Source organism: Anomaloglossus baeobatrachus, unplaced genomic scaffold (assembly GCF_048569485.1).
Source record: "Anomaloglossus baeobatrachus isolate aAnoBae1 unplaced genomic scaffold, aAnoBae1.hap1 Scaffold_482, whole genome shotgun sequence".
NCBI classification, from domain to species: domain Eukaryota; kingdom Metazoa; phylum Chordata; class Amphibia; order Anura; family Aromobatidae; genus Anomaloglossus; species Anomaloglossus baeobatrachus.
This window is the reverse complement of record NW_027444167.1, coordinates 102,349-117,526: the sequence shown is the minus strand read 5'-3', so window position 1 is coordinate 117,526 and position 15,178 is coordinate 102,349. Positions and strand designations below refer to the sequence as shown.

General features: G+C 42.4%; 1 protein-coding gene across 1 annotated transcript in view; it reads left to right on the top strand.

The window, feature by feature from the left end:
- The first annotated feature begins 3,233 nt into the window (after positions 1-3,233).
- Positions 3,234-15,178, top strand: part of LOC142281734 (uncharacterized) — a 28,764-nt gene continuing 16,819 nt past the window's right edge. Inside the window, exon 1 of the mRNA XM_075332890.1 lies at positions 3,234-7,349. Coding sequence (XP_075189005.1) covers positions 3,234-7,349 — 4,116 coding nt within the window. The remainder of the gene's footprint in view (positions 7,350-15,178) is intronic.

The window sequence follows — 15,178 nt, the reverse complement described above, 5'->3', positions numbered from 1 at the left end:
CTATGGTTACCAGCTTACCCCGGCTCACGGTACACGTGTGCGGGAGTCGGCGTACGCTGGTAACTATGGTACACATTGGGTAAATAAGCAAAGCAATTTGCATAGTTATTCCATTGTGTACCATGGTTACCAGTCTACGACAGTTTCCTGCACATTTAGATTGATGGTCTCCCGCTGTCAAACACGCTGATGCGTGCTGCACAGCCGAAGACCATCGAGCAAAAAATGAAACATCATTATTCAAAACTTTAACTCACACACACTGCTAAATACCTTGAACAAAAATCATACTTCTTGCCTGTAGTCTACCATATCATTTACCATGTCTTGCAATTTTCGTGTTTTTTTCAGATTACGTCTAGCACGATTTACACTGATTGCCTTATAATGGGGCCGAAGCGCAAGTACACCACCGACCAGGAACGAAAAGCAGCTGCAGCAAAAAGAAGGCAACTACAACGTCAAAAACAAAGGCAAATAGAACAAGAGGTCAACAGACAACGATGTGATGCCAACGCTAGCACACAGCCTCCAGAACAAGACACACGTAAACAAACTGCCTGCACAATAACCCACGAGGGTACGGCTCACACACAACAGCTACACCAAGATAATCTTCAAAAAAAGGACAACAGACAAGCCTTGGAAGTATCACCTCCCGCACTTCCACCACAACAGGAGACACCACAAGAAATTAGAAATGAAGAGGTAAGTCAGAAGAAGAAGAGAATGGACACACACAAAATACACATAGTAACTACCAAAATCATCCCCCCTCACTAACATGTCTTGCCTCCATTGGCTCCAGTTTGCATCTGCCTGCGCAGATAAATTAATGCCCCAATGCATTCTCTATAAGCCAACGCCCTCTTAGCAATGGGACAAGTACTGTCACATCAACTGCCTTATATTACAAATGGAAGCAATTAACACCTCTAAAAAGTAACGAGATTTCAACCCATCTCATGCCTTGCTGTATCGTAGCCCCCAAAGGAAGCTCACTACACAATGATAAACACTCCCACACTTCTAGAGTTTTGCGCTTTGCATACTTACCTGATCGTTTACCATAGTTACCAGTATATGCCGGTTCCATGCCCATTCAGATCGATGATCTTCCGCTGTCAAACACGCTGATGCGTGCTGCACAGCGGAACACCAACAAGCAATAAATGAACCATCATTATTCAAGACTTTACCTCATAACCACTGCTACATACCTTTCTCAAAATCCTATAAAAAAAAAAAAAACTAACATGCTGCTGAATACATACTTCTTGCCTGTAGTCTACCATATCATTTGCCATGTCTTGCAATTTTCGTGTCTTTTTCAGATTACGTCTAGCACGATTTACACTGATTGCCTTATAATGGGGCCGAAGCGCAAGTACACCACCGACCAGGAACGAAAAGCAGCTGCAGCAAAAAGAAGGCAACTACAACGTCAAAAACAAAGGCAAATAGAACAAGAGGTCAACAGACAACGATGTGATGCCAACGCTAGCACACAGCCTCCAGAACAAGACACACGTAAACAAACTGCCTGCACAATAACCCACGAGGGTACGGCTCACACACAACAGCTACACCAAGATAATCTTCAAAAAAAGGACAACAGACAAGCCTTGGAAGTATCACCTCCCGCACTTCCAACACAACAGGAGACACCACAAGAAATTAGAAATGAAGAGGTAAGTCAGAAGAAGAAGAGAATGGACACACACAAAATACACATAGTAACTACCAAAATCATCCCACCTCACTAACATGTCTTGCCTCCATTGGTTCCAGTTTGCATCTGCCTGCGCAGATAAATTAATGCCCCAATGCATTCTCTATAAGCCAACGCCCCCTTAGCAACGGGACAAGTACTGTCACATCAACTGCCTTACATTACAAATGGAGGCAACTAACAACGCAAAAAACTATCCAGATTTCTACCCATCACATACCTTGCTGTATCGTAGCCCACAAAGAAGGTCACAACACAACGATAAACACTCCCACACTCCTACAGTTTTTCCACGTGGAACACACACATAATGTAAACCATGTAGTAACATACTTTCAGCAACATTTGTAAAGACCTGCTCAGTAACACAGTGCAACATAGCTCTCACAAGTCAACTCAACACCTTCTCTCATGCACAGTACTCTAACAAAAAAATCCTTTACTTCACTCAACAGTCTAACTGTATTATTTCGTCTATCTGTCTGCCTTTTACAGCTTCACTCAAGAATACTTGACGAGCTCTGTCTTACAAGGGGGCGTAAGCGAAAATACACCAGCGAACATGATAGAAAAATAGCAGCAGCATCAATGCGACAACAACGTCGCAACATCGAGACACTTCAACAAACTACTGAAAGACAAGCCAGAGAAGCTAATTCTCAAAGACTATGTCGACACAAAGCCTCACCTAAACAAATTTCCGATAGACAAGCCCACGATGCTCAAGCTCACACACAACGTCGAAAAAAAGAGACTCTTCAACAAACTGTGGACAGAAAAGCACAAGATGCCACAGCTCACACACAACTTAGAAAACAAGAGACTCTTCAACAAACTATGGACAGACAAGCACAAGATGCCACAGCTCACACACAACGTAGAAAACAAGAGACTCTTCAACAAACTGTGGACAGACAAGCAAAAGATGCCACAGCTCACACACAACGTAGAAAACATGAGACTCTTCAACAAACTGTGGACAGACAAGCACAAGATGCTACAGCTCACACACAACGTAGAAAAAAAAGAGACTCTTCAACAAACTGTGGACAGACAAGCTCAGGATGCTACAGCTCACACACAACGTAGAAAACAAGAGACTCTTCAACAAACTGTGGACAGACAAGCACAAGATGCCACAGCTCACACACAACGTAGAAAACAAGAGACTCTTCAACAAACTGTGGACAGACAAGCACAAGATGCTACAGCTCACACACAACGTAGAAAACAAGAGACTCTTCAACAAACTGTGGACAGACAAGCACAAGATGCTACAGCTCACACACAACGTAGAAAACAAGAGACACTTCAACAAACTGTGGACAGACAAGCACAAGATGCCACAGCTCACACACAACGTAGAAAACAAGAGACACCACAACAAACTGCTGCAAGACAAGCTCAGGATGCAGAAGCCCACAGCCAACAACGGAGACAGGAATCCCCATCTTCCAAACTAAAAAGACAACAACATGATCGCCTAATTCATCACAAAAGAATGATCTACCATCTCAGCCAAACTCAACACAATATTCAACTTTTTACAGCCAGCAGAACACATAATGAAAATACAATTATTCAGCATTACTGTGGAAAGATGAATTCACTCTGCTCCAAATGCAACTCGCACAATTTTACCGATGAAAAACCAGCAGACAATCTGTTCACTCAATGCTGCCAAAAAGGGAAAATTCAGTTGCCCATACCTCAATACTCAGATCTGTTAGAGCAATTGATGAAAGGAAGTCATCCACACAGTAAAAATTTTATGGACAATATCCGAAGCATCAACAGTTCACATGCATTTGCTTCATTTGGAGCCAATATTGCACCGCCGCCAGGATTTGGCCCGTATTGTTTTAAAATTCATGGTCAAATTTACCACCGCACAGGGACACTTCATCCAGAAATGGGCCAAACTCCAAAATATGCTCAATTATACATTTTGGATCCAAATGAAGCAACAGAACAACGGCTGACTGTTCACGAAAACAAAAAGTGTAATACTGAAATGATGCATCAAATTGCACAACTTTTACAACAAATCAATCCATTTGCAGCTGCATATCGCATGCTAAAAGACGTAGAAGCCGAAGAAGAACAGAAGGCTATCACATATGGAACTTCAATGCCTTCTATTGTCATGGCCATTAAACAAGAACGTGGACAAGATCCACGGCGATACAACAAACCACGCATTAGTGAGGTCGCAGTAGTTTTCCAAAATGATGATGGAGAGCCTCCTTTTAACAGGGATATATTAGTTCATCTTCACCCAGACAAAAACAACCCTTTACTTCCTAAAACACAGCGGATTAGCATTTTGCACAGCAACCTTGATGCTCTTCTATATCCGCTTTTCTTTCCAAGAGGTGATCAAGGCTGGCATGAAAACCTACAACAACAAGGTACTACTAGAAGAATAACACAACTGCAATACTACAGTTTTCAACTCTCTGTCCGCAATCACTTTAATCCAATTTTAAACGGTGGAAAACTAACACAACAGTACTTAGTAGATGCATATGTTAAAATAGAAGCTAATCGCCTGAATTACATAAGACAAAATCAAAAAATCCTCAAAGTAGAAGACTACTGTGTTCTTCAAGAACATTTGCAACAAAAATCAATTGAAAAGGGAATACCTATTGGCAAAACAGTTATTCTACCTTCGTCATTTGAAGGAAGCCCCCGCAACATGCAACAACGTTATCAAGATGCAATGGCAATAGTCACTAAGTATGGAAAACCAGACATTTTTGTTACCATGACCTGTAATCCCAAATGGGTTGAAATCACCGAGCATCTGGAACCATGGCAACACGTAGAACATAGGCCTGACTTAGTTGCACGCATATTTCGGCTAAAACTAAAAAGCCTTTTACAAGACATCAAAAATGGCCTGTTTGGAACAGTCATAGCAATGGTTCATGTCATCGAGTTTCAAAAAAGAGGTCTACCACATGCACATATTCTCCTTATCTTAGACACCAATTCTAAGATTCACACTGAGGAAGACATCGACAACATAGTATGGGCTGAGATTCCTAACCAACAACAATATCCAGAGCTCTATGACATTGTAGTGTCTCATATGGTTCATGGTCCATGTGGAGTTCTTAATCCAGCAAGTCCATGCATGCAAAATGGAAAATGTACTAAAAAATTTCCAAAGGACTTAAAACAGCACACTGTTAAAGATTTAGATGGCTACCCATCATACCGACGACAAGATATTGAGAACATTGTTCACAAAAATAAACATATCAATAACTCATGGATAGTTCCATACAATCCATACCTACTAAAACGCTACAACTGTCACATCAACGTGGAAATCTGTGGTTCAATCAAAAGTGTTAAATATCTTTTTAAGTATATCTACAAAGGCCATGACAAAGCTAATGTCGAAATCCAACAGAAAACTCTGAACCATGATGAATCTTCAACTTTTGTAGACTCAAGATATGTCAGTGCTCCCGAAGCTGCGTGGCGAATATTTGCCTTTCCAATGCATTCACAGTCCCATGCCATTATACGATTAGCTATTCATTTACCACATCAACAACAACTTTATTTTTTTGAAGATGCTCAAGTCGAAGATGTGTCCAAAACTTTAACCACAACCTCAACATTACTAGAATGGTTTTTGCTAAACCAACGAGATAAAAATGCAAGGCAATATTTGTATCGAGAGATTCCAGAGCATTATGTTTGGAAAAAAACTTGGAATCCAAGACTACGTGGAGTAAGCACAATAATTGGACGCATGTATACTGTTAGTCTCAAAGATCAAGAAAGATATTGCCTTCGCCTCTTACTACTGCATGTCAGAGGAGCTACAAGTTATAACCATTTAAAAACCGTTCATGGAGTATTACATGATACATTTAAAGCTGCAGCTTTGGCTTTGGGACTTCTATTTGATGATACAGTTTGGAAACTTACTTTACAAGACGCAGTAACCCTACATATGCCTAAGCAACTTCGTGAATTGTTTGCCTACATTTGCGTGTTTGGCCCCCCTACAAACCCTGATCAACTTTGGACACTTTTCAAAGAAAATCTAATTGAAGATTACTGCTTACATCTTCACAACCAAACTGGTCATTGTTGCAAATGTGAAGCTTACGCCATGCAAGATGTCCAAAATATTTTATTACTACATGGAAAAACGTATGCTGACTTTAATTTGCCACACCCTGAAATACAACTTCCACAAGCTCCGCAGTATAATGAATCTTCAGAATTATTGTTAGCAACAGAGCTGAGAATCTCCTTAAATGAACAACAACAAATTGCATATGACACCATTTTAAGTGCCATTCTTAACCAAGGAAATGCGAACCCTAAATGTTTCTTTATTGACGGTCCTGGAGGAAGCGGCAAAACATACCTTTATGATGTTTTAATACATCACGTTAGAGGGTTGGGAAAAAAAGTGTTGACATCTGCTACAACAGGTATTGCAGCAAATCTATTAAACGAAGGTCGCACTATGCATTCACTATTTGGCATCCCAGTTCCAGTCAATGAAATATCCGTTTCACGAATCAAACAAGATACAGTAGCAGGAAAACTTTTACAAAATGCAAGTCTTTTAATAATTGACGAATGCACTATGGCCTCCAAATATGCTTTGACCTTAATTGACAGACTTCTACGTGAAGTAATGACCACAAAGGTAGCAGAAAAAAATGTAATTCCATTTGGTGGAAAAGTGTTTGTTATTGGGGGAGATTTTCGACAATGCCTTCCAGTTATACCAAGTGGAACAAGAACAGATATTATTGAGTCCAGCTTAAAAATGTCAGAACTTTGGAAAAACTTTACCAAACTCCAACTAATTAACAACATGCGATCTACTGATCCAGATTACAGCAAATGGCTTCTGAAACTTGGTAACGGTGAACTTACCAATCAATATAACCTTGGAGAAGACATTATAGAAATACCTGAAGACATGTTATGTAAAGACTGCATTGTAACTGAGGTTTTTGGACAACGTTTGAACATTGATATTAACGACAAAAACAATGTTAACAAAGCCTCTTCCTATGCAATTCTATGTGCCAAAAATGAAGACGTTACTCTACTAAATTCCCGTGTAATGGATCGCATGCCAGGTGAATATAAGTTGTACAAAAGTGATGATTCAATCGATGTAGATAATGAAGATGAACGTGAACATTATCCCGTTGAATTTTTAAACAGTGTAACACCATCAGGAATGCCATCCCACATACTTCAACTTAAAATTGGAACCATTGTTATGTTGCTCCGGAATCTAAATACCAAACAAGGACTATGTAATGGAACGCGCCTTATTGTGACTGGAATGTATTCACACCTTATTCAAGCAAGAGTCATCACTGGATCAGCTAAAGAAAAGGAAGTGTTAATTCCACGTATTGATATATGTCCTTCAGACACTCGCCTTCCATTTAAACTTCGCCGTCGTCAGTTTCCCCTAAAACCTGCATTTGCCATGACAATAAACAAGTCACAAGGCCAAACTCTACACCGTGTTGGCATATATCTACCTGAACCAGTTTTTGGCCATGGACAACTGTACGTTGCGTTTTCAAGAGTGACAATGAGATGCAACGTCAAAGTACAAGTTCTTGACACACCTTTACAAGGAAAGTTACTTAAAGAGAGTGAAAAGATCTTTACACAAAATGTGGTGTATAAAAATATTTTTAATTAACTTTACACTGTTCATAACCTTCTTTCATTACAAGCCATGGACATCATTAAACATTAGACTCATCTATTAAAACTGTTCATATTAATCACCGATCATAAAAATATTTAACATGAACTAAATAACCAGGAATGTTTCCACAACCTCTTTCCATAGTACCCACTTACCTCATTGTTCCCCTGCTTTCTTCCCTAATAAAATATTCTTACCCCTCCCATCCTTTCATTTTCCTCTCATACAAAAAAAATTGTAACCATTTATAGTATATGAAATATATGTATTGATAGTTTGAAACCAATTCATTATCTAATAAATTATTGAAAATAAAATTGTTTGTTCTATTTGTCATTCTTAAACCAATAAACTATTTTAAGAATACTAAATTAAAACTAACCCATCCAAACAATTTATTACATTATTATTCAATCTGCTAACAAACATACACATTCTAGACTACCCGATGCGTTAGAATCGGGCCACCTTCTAGTATATATATATATATATATATCCAAAGGAGAAAGAAAGTCGCACTCCAGATGCTCACCATATCACTCAGTCTTTATTGCAGGGGAAACATGAGGGTACAAGCGGTGGGGAGGGTGAGACAAGCCATACAACGCCGGACGACGGCGTGCCGTTTCGCTAGAACTTAGCTTCCATGGGTCCAGTGCAAACTGCCATGCAGCACCGCCCTTTTAACACAAATTGTGTGGGTACTGCATTAGCAGAGTGATTTAAAATGCAAATGCAAGTATACAATTAGTAGCTGCAAAAAACAGGTGAAGACTTCAAGGGTATTAACATATCACAGTCTAATACACATATCTCTCAAAATACAATAATATACAAAAGGCGGACAGAATCACAATCCCTACAAGAACAGAACAAAATTCTGATGTACAGTACAGCGAGCACAAAAACAGTAGAAATTATTTTAAATTAGTGAAAAAAAAAAAAAAAATTTCAGAGACAATGTATGCAATAATGTTAAAATGCAAAACAGTAGCTATTAATCAATGCCATGATCAGATAGTGCTAGCAAAACAAGGGTGTCACAGTCAGGATGTCATATAGTCGACATGCCAAAAAAAAAAAAAAAAGGTCTTTAAAGAAAAACTGACAAGTCGTTTCTGTCATTCAAACCTAGCGGTCCCATTGCGTTTAGATCCAGAATCAATCTGGATTCTTTTTGTAACAGCGTGCGGTGCGTGTCGCCGCCTCTGCTGCTAGGATTGACTTTAAACAGACCAGCAAAAGAAAGTAGATTGGAATTACTATTATGGCATTCCTGCATGTGTTTAATAAGTCTTGCTGAACCTATCCCTGATATTAAGGATTTGCAATGTTCCCTAAAACGGACGTAAAGGGGCCGGATAGTTTTTCCAATGTAATAAAAATTGCAGGGGCAGAATAATGCATACACTATATAAGTGGACTTGCACGATATGAAATCATTAACCCTGAGGTACTCACACCCCACTTATTACATCCCCCGTTTTATGGGCCGAACCGAAAGGACAATTCCCACATCTAAAATTACCCTTAATTTTTTTCTTGTCTAACCATGTCTTTTCCTTTGTGGGCACGAATCTATTTTTTACCAAAAGGTCGACTAAATTATGGCCTCTTCTGTAAGATACCAAGGGACCCTCTTTAACCAGGGCTCTAAGGTCTTTATCGTTTTTCAACAAATGCCAGTGTCTCTTTATGCTGGATCTCACAATGTCAAACAGAATTGTATTTGAAATTGAAGGTGCATCTATCCCCGGCGGCATTATGCGGCATTTTTCCTGGTATTTTTTTTAAAAAAAAATTTGCGAGGTCTATCACGATCATTCGTCGCCATCGCAGTCCTGTCCTGTTCTTTTGCTGGTCTGTTTAAAGTCAATCCTAGCAGCAGAGGCGGCGACACGCACCGCACGCTGTTACAAAAAGAATCCAGATTGATTCTGGATCTAAACGCAATGGGACCGCTAGGTTTGAATGACAGAAACAACTTGTCAGTTTTTCTTGAAAGACCTTTTTTTTTTTTTGGCATGTCGACTATATGACATCCTGACTGTGACACCCTTGTTTTGCTAGCACTATCTGATCATGGCGTTGATTAATAGCTACTGTTTTGCATTTTAACATTATTGCATACACTGTCTCTGAAATTTTTTTTTTTTTTTTCACAAATTTAAAATAATTTCTACTGTTTTTGTGCTCGCTGTACTGTACATCAGAATTTTGTTCTGTTCTTGTAGGGATTGTGATTCTGTCCGCCTTTTGTATATTATTGTATTTTGAGAGATATGTGTATTAGACTGTGATATGTTAATACCCTTGAAGTCTTCACCTGTTTTTTGCAGCTACTAATTGTATACTTGCATTTGCATTTTAAATCACTCTGCTAATGCAGTACCCGCACCATTTGTGTTAAAAGGGCGGTGCTGCATGGCAGTTTGCACTGGACCCATGGAAGCTAAGTTCTAGCGAAACGGCACGCCGTCGTCCGGCGTTGTATGGCTTGTCTCACCCTCCCCACCGCTTGTACCCTCATGTTTCCCCTGCAATAAAGACGGAGTTATATGGTGATCATCTGAAGTGCGACTTTCTTTCTCCTTTGGATTTATCTTGGTCTTCACCGCAAGTCTGCACCATGATCCCCTCCATGGCTCAGTAGGGCTCAAGTAGCTGAACGTGTAGTAACACACGGAGTAGGTGGTGCACCGGGACTCTTACCTCTTTCATATATATATATATATATATATATATATATATATATATATATATATATATATATATATTTATAAATATATATATTTATAAGGAATATGATATCTGTCATTGCTAACAGGCTTTGCTAAAATAGTAAATACCCAGTATCAGATATAAACATCATATTTCTTTGTTACCCATGTTAGAGTTGGTGGGTCAGCAGTGCATCCACTTCCGCCCCTATGTACATTTCGCATAAAACGCTTCCTCAGGGGGCTATTGCAGATCAATTTTCCCTCTCCTTGTATGATGTGTTCGCCTAATGGCCACCGCTTGCAGTCTGTCCACCGACCGCAACGGGGAAGCACCGCTCTTCAGAGTTGCCAGCGCATGCACAGTGGCTATAGAAGCCAGGGCTTATACACAGCCCTAATGACAGCGGCGTGACCCAGCGGGCAGGTGGAGGACAGTGGGCACGCGCACCAGACTGCATTAAGCAACTTACGTCACATTCCCATATGCTGCACTATGATATGCGCTTGCTTACTTGCTAATCACTGTGCATGATATGCAAAGTTGAAGCGACCAAATGGTCTTGGACACCTATAAATTTATAAATTCCAAGTATGTGTGATGCCCTGGGCAAGCCAGGGGTCACAGGTCATGACACCACCACACCCTACACCCCGGATAGGTACACCGAAGCTAAACCAAAAATCCTTGTTGCCTTCCTCCAGGGGCTGATGTCCACACCAGGGGGTGGGCCAGGTGGTTGGCTCCGCCCACCGAGGAGTTCACAACCCTGGAGGCGGGAGAACCAGTCAGATCAGTTTAGTCAGAGTTTGAAGTGAGAGTGAAGTGGTAGAGGAGCAAGAGAGAGGAGTAAAACTGGAAGAGAAAGTGACAGTTGAGGAAGCCTGAAGTTGGTCCGGGTGCGTGCCCCGGACTGAGACAGCAAGGTCAGCAGACGGCGGTGACCGTCTGCAGGAGAGGCTGATCGGAGGTTGTCGAAAGGACCGTGGACGGGTGGTGGCCCGGCGGTACCAGAATGGTATACGAAGAGAAGCCAGCAACATTGGCAGGGGCCTTTCGGATCCCGGCAAGGCTAGGAGTCGCCGTGAATTTGCCAAATCCGTCAGTGAAGGGGACCTCCGGGTCTCCCAACAACTAAGTCCCGATTGAAGGCAACAGTCCAACCGTAGGAGAGAGACACCGCCACCGCCAAGGCACCAGTTTCTCAGGGCCAGCGCCTGCGGGTAAAGTGGGGCTCCTCCGGCCCATATCCAAGCCAGGGAGTGGGTTTTCCGGTGGGAACCCATCGCTACCAATATAGACTTACGTGCAGGAAAAGGGACCGTCATCGTCAACTACCGGGGAAAAGCAACAGCAGCCGTCCGTGGGAACCGTCTTTCCAGCCGTGTGTTTTACCGAGAACTGTGTCCCCGTCTCAGGCTGAGTGAGTACCACAGTGCCGTGAGGCACAGCGCTGCCCCGCATCCCTGCACCCCACCAAGCCCTGCACCGGCCCCGCCATCCCTCATCCCCCATCTCATCACTGGGCCCCGGGACAACCACCCCCTACCCACGGAGGGGAGAACCAACAACTTTGCTGCTCCCTGTCACCGCTCCCGGGATCCCCATACAGAGCAGCGGTGGTGTCCACACAATCACCACAACTGTGGGTGGCGTCACGGACAATAAACAATCCCAAAAACCAATCCCCATTCACTCACGGGCGAGGAGCGCCGCTCGAGTCCCCGGGATCCGGCCCATCGCTCGAGCCACCGAGCAGCAGCAGGCCGCAGCAGCAGCGGCAGCCGGACCCGAGCAGTGGGAGAGCGCGGCGTCCCCACCTCCGCCCGCGACATATGCCATACATAACGATTGAGACATATGGTAATTCATAACATGCATCAAGTCGTGCAATATGCAGAGAATATCCACGTCAGGAATATGAATCCATTAGAGTGGGTTCTTCACATACAAGGTGATCCTTAGGGTTGGTAGAAGTATACTGTAAACAAATACACAAATTAAAACCGATTAAAAACAATACAGGAAAACGGTGGAAGAGATCAAAGATAATGTACTAAATTGCATAAATGATCATTGCTGCGCATGATAACACAAGGCCTATATAAAATAAATAGACGTGACACTCTGAATAATTTTGATGGCATTAAATGGCCGTGACATTTATTAAGGGTTAAATAGCATATTAAAATTACCAATAAATAACCAAATCTTTATTAACCATTTCATCACCACAGTCCATAAACTAGTCCGCCAGCAAAGCTGACGACTTTTCCCTCTAACAAATGCCACGACGAGTGCGATCCTCCACGAGAAGTTCTTTCTCCAGGGATGGCGGGTGGGTGTTCTTCTTTGATCTTCAGAAATTCTGACAGCCAGCTGATGGAGAGCCCCTGCTTTTATTTACAAATTTCCCGCACTTTTCTAACAGCTGACCAATCAGCTGTTAGAAAAAACGGAAAATGGAAAATACCCTACCTATTGGAAAAATCTGCAAACTAAAATTCAAAAGCCCAAGCAATGATTACAGATTCTTCAAAGTAGTCTTTTTTTCTGACAATCAAGCTCAAAAGCTCCGCTTCCAACCTAGCAACTTTATCCTGAGGCAACCTACACTCCATCCTATCAGAATCAATAGTGATGCCTAAAAACTCCAAACACCGACAGGGCAAAGTCGTCTTCTCTTCCGCTATAGGAACACCAAACAAACACATCAACTCACGAAACTTAACTAACAACTTTAAACAATCCTCAGACTCCGCCTTACCAAGAAATAAAAAATCATCTAAATAATGCAGAATTTTCCCTTACCTCCCTCAACCTCAACAACCCAATGTAAAAATGATGAAAAAGATTCAAAATAAAAACAAGACAAAGAAAAACCCATCGGGAGGCATTTGTCAAAAAAATAGTGCCCCCTAAACTGAAAACCCAGAGAATTGAAACCCGAAGGATTCACTGGTAAAAGCCTGAATGCTGACTGTATATCTGATTTTGCCATTAAAGCCCCTCTACCTGCTTCCCTTAACAAATCCACAGCTTGATCAAATGAGGAATATTTAACCGAGACTATATCCGGCTCAATCTCAACATTTAAGAACCATATCTTGGAAACGATAAATGATGGAATAGACGGAAACTACCCTTCTCCTTCTTAGGGACTATCCCGAGTGACGAAAGCCGAAAATTCTTGAACGGGGGACTAACAAAAGGACCAGCTACCCTACCTAATTGAATCTCTTTTAGCACTTTGGAAGCTACCACTGACTCAAATTCATTTACTGAAAGAAGATTCTCCACCCAAATGCACCCTGACCCTTTAAACTCAGGAACAAAAAACCCGTTCACAAATCCATCCAAAATTAACTAAGCATTCTGTCTGACTGGATAGCGATCTAACCAACCCAGCATGTTTTGTACTATCACTGGTGTCACCGCCTTTAAATATGGACTCCTTAGTGTTGTGTTGTTGCTGTGTACTCTGGTTCTGTTTTTTGAAACATTTGAAGATGGCATGATTGCCGCCACAAAAGGAGCACTCATGTCGAAATCTGCAATTGGATGTAAATTTACATGACGACTCATTAAATGCAAAGCAGAAACCTTTTTTAACCATAGGATTATTTTGAGAAAATCTGTTAAAATTAGTCCTCTGAGGAAGCATAAGGTTTAGCCATAGACCGACGTCTTTTTGGCCCCATTGCATATTCCGGAGGATGGCTAATTTTTGACGAAAACTCTCATCATAATTCAGCCATGCAATGCCACCAAAACTGCGATATGCCTCTAATATGTTCTCCAGGTGCTGAAAAAGACCCGAACAAACTGCCGGATTCTTTTCACCCAAGACAGAAGAAAAAATGCAAAATGCCTGCAGCCAGTTATTGAATGATTTAAAGGCGGCCTTTTTCTTATCATCTAAATCCGTCTTCTCATCCTTTTTAACATTCTCTCTACTAGACAGAAGCAGAGAAAACAAATCAACATAATCCCCCTCGTAAATCTTATCCCTAACTGGCTGCGGCAAATGAAATCCCAGGGGGGACATGTCACATGTCAAAGCCTCCTTAAATAAAAAACCATGCAGAGACATGGACTCCTGACAACCACTAAGACCTGCACTACTCTCCCTAGCCACCGCCCCCCTGCTAACATTTCACATAACACTTTCTTCACTACAGCTTCTATACTAAAAGGAAGAGGGCTGGCACACGAGACAGACAGAGGGACATTGAAACTCTCACCCTGTCCTCTGCTCTGCAGTTCTCGGCCCTCCTGTGGACGTCCCTGGTCTCCAGCAGCTTCGCGCCTCAGGCTCCTGCCTCTGGCCTCGGCAAAGCACCTCCTCCTCTTCAGACGGGGACTCGGACCAGGGGGCCCCCGTCGCTCTTCTGGCCTCAGGAACGATCTTCCCCTATGATCTCCCGCTGCCACCAGGAATTTCAAATCCCTGGGCCGGTGCCGCGCTTTTACGGCGACGCCGACTAGATGACGTACTCTTCCTCTTCGTGGCTGCTCTGTCCGGCGCTGAACAATGACGCGCCTCCGCAGCCAGGATGGGCGGGGATGCTCCGGCTTCCGCTTCTTGCTCATTCTCACCGACTGCCGCTGGAAGGACGCTGCGCCGCAGGGACCGCCTTCTTTCCGGGATATCCGCTGTCAGCGCTGCCATCTCTTCTGGGTTGGTATGCTGGATAACCGCGGCGTCACGATCCTCAGCTTCTCCAACGTCTGCTGGCTGCCTAGACGCCTCCAGGCATTGTCTCAGCCAGGCTTCTCCACTGTCCTCGCTCGCCCTCTTCATCCGGTCTTGCAGCAGGCTCCCATCAGCTGTTCTTCTTTGATCTTCAGAAATTCTGACAGCCAGCTGATGGAGAGCCCCTGCTTTTATTTACAAATTTCCCGCACTTTTCTAACAGCTGACCAATCAGCTGTTAGAAAAAACGGGTGCGCAGAACCAGCCTAAACTGGTTTAACCAGTCTCCTCATGACAGAACACAGCT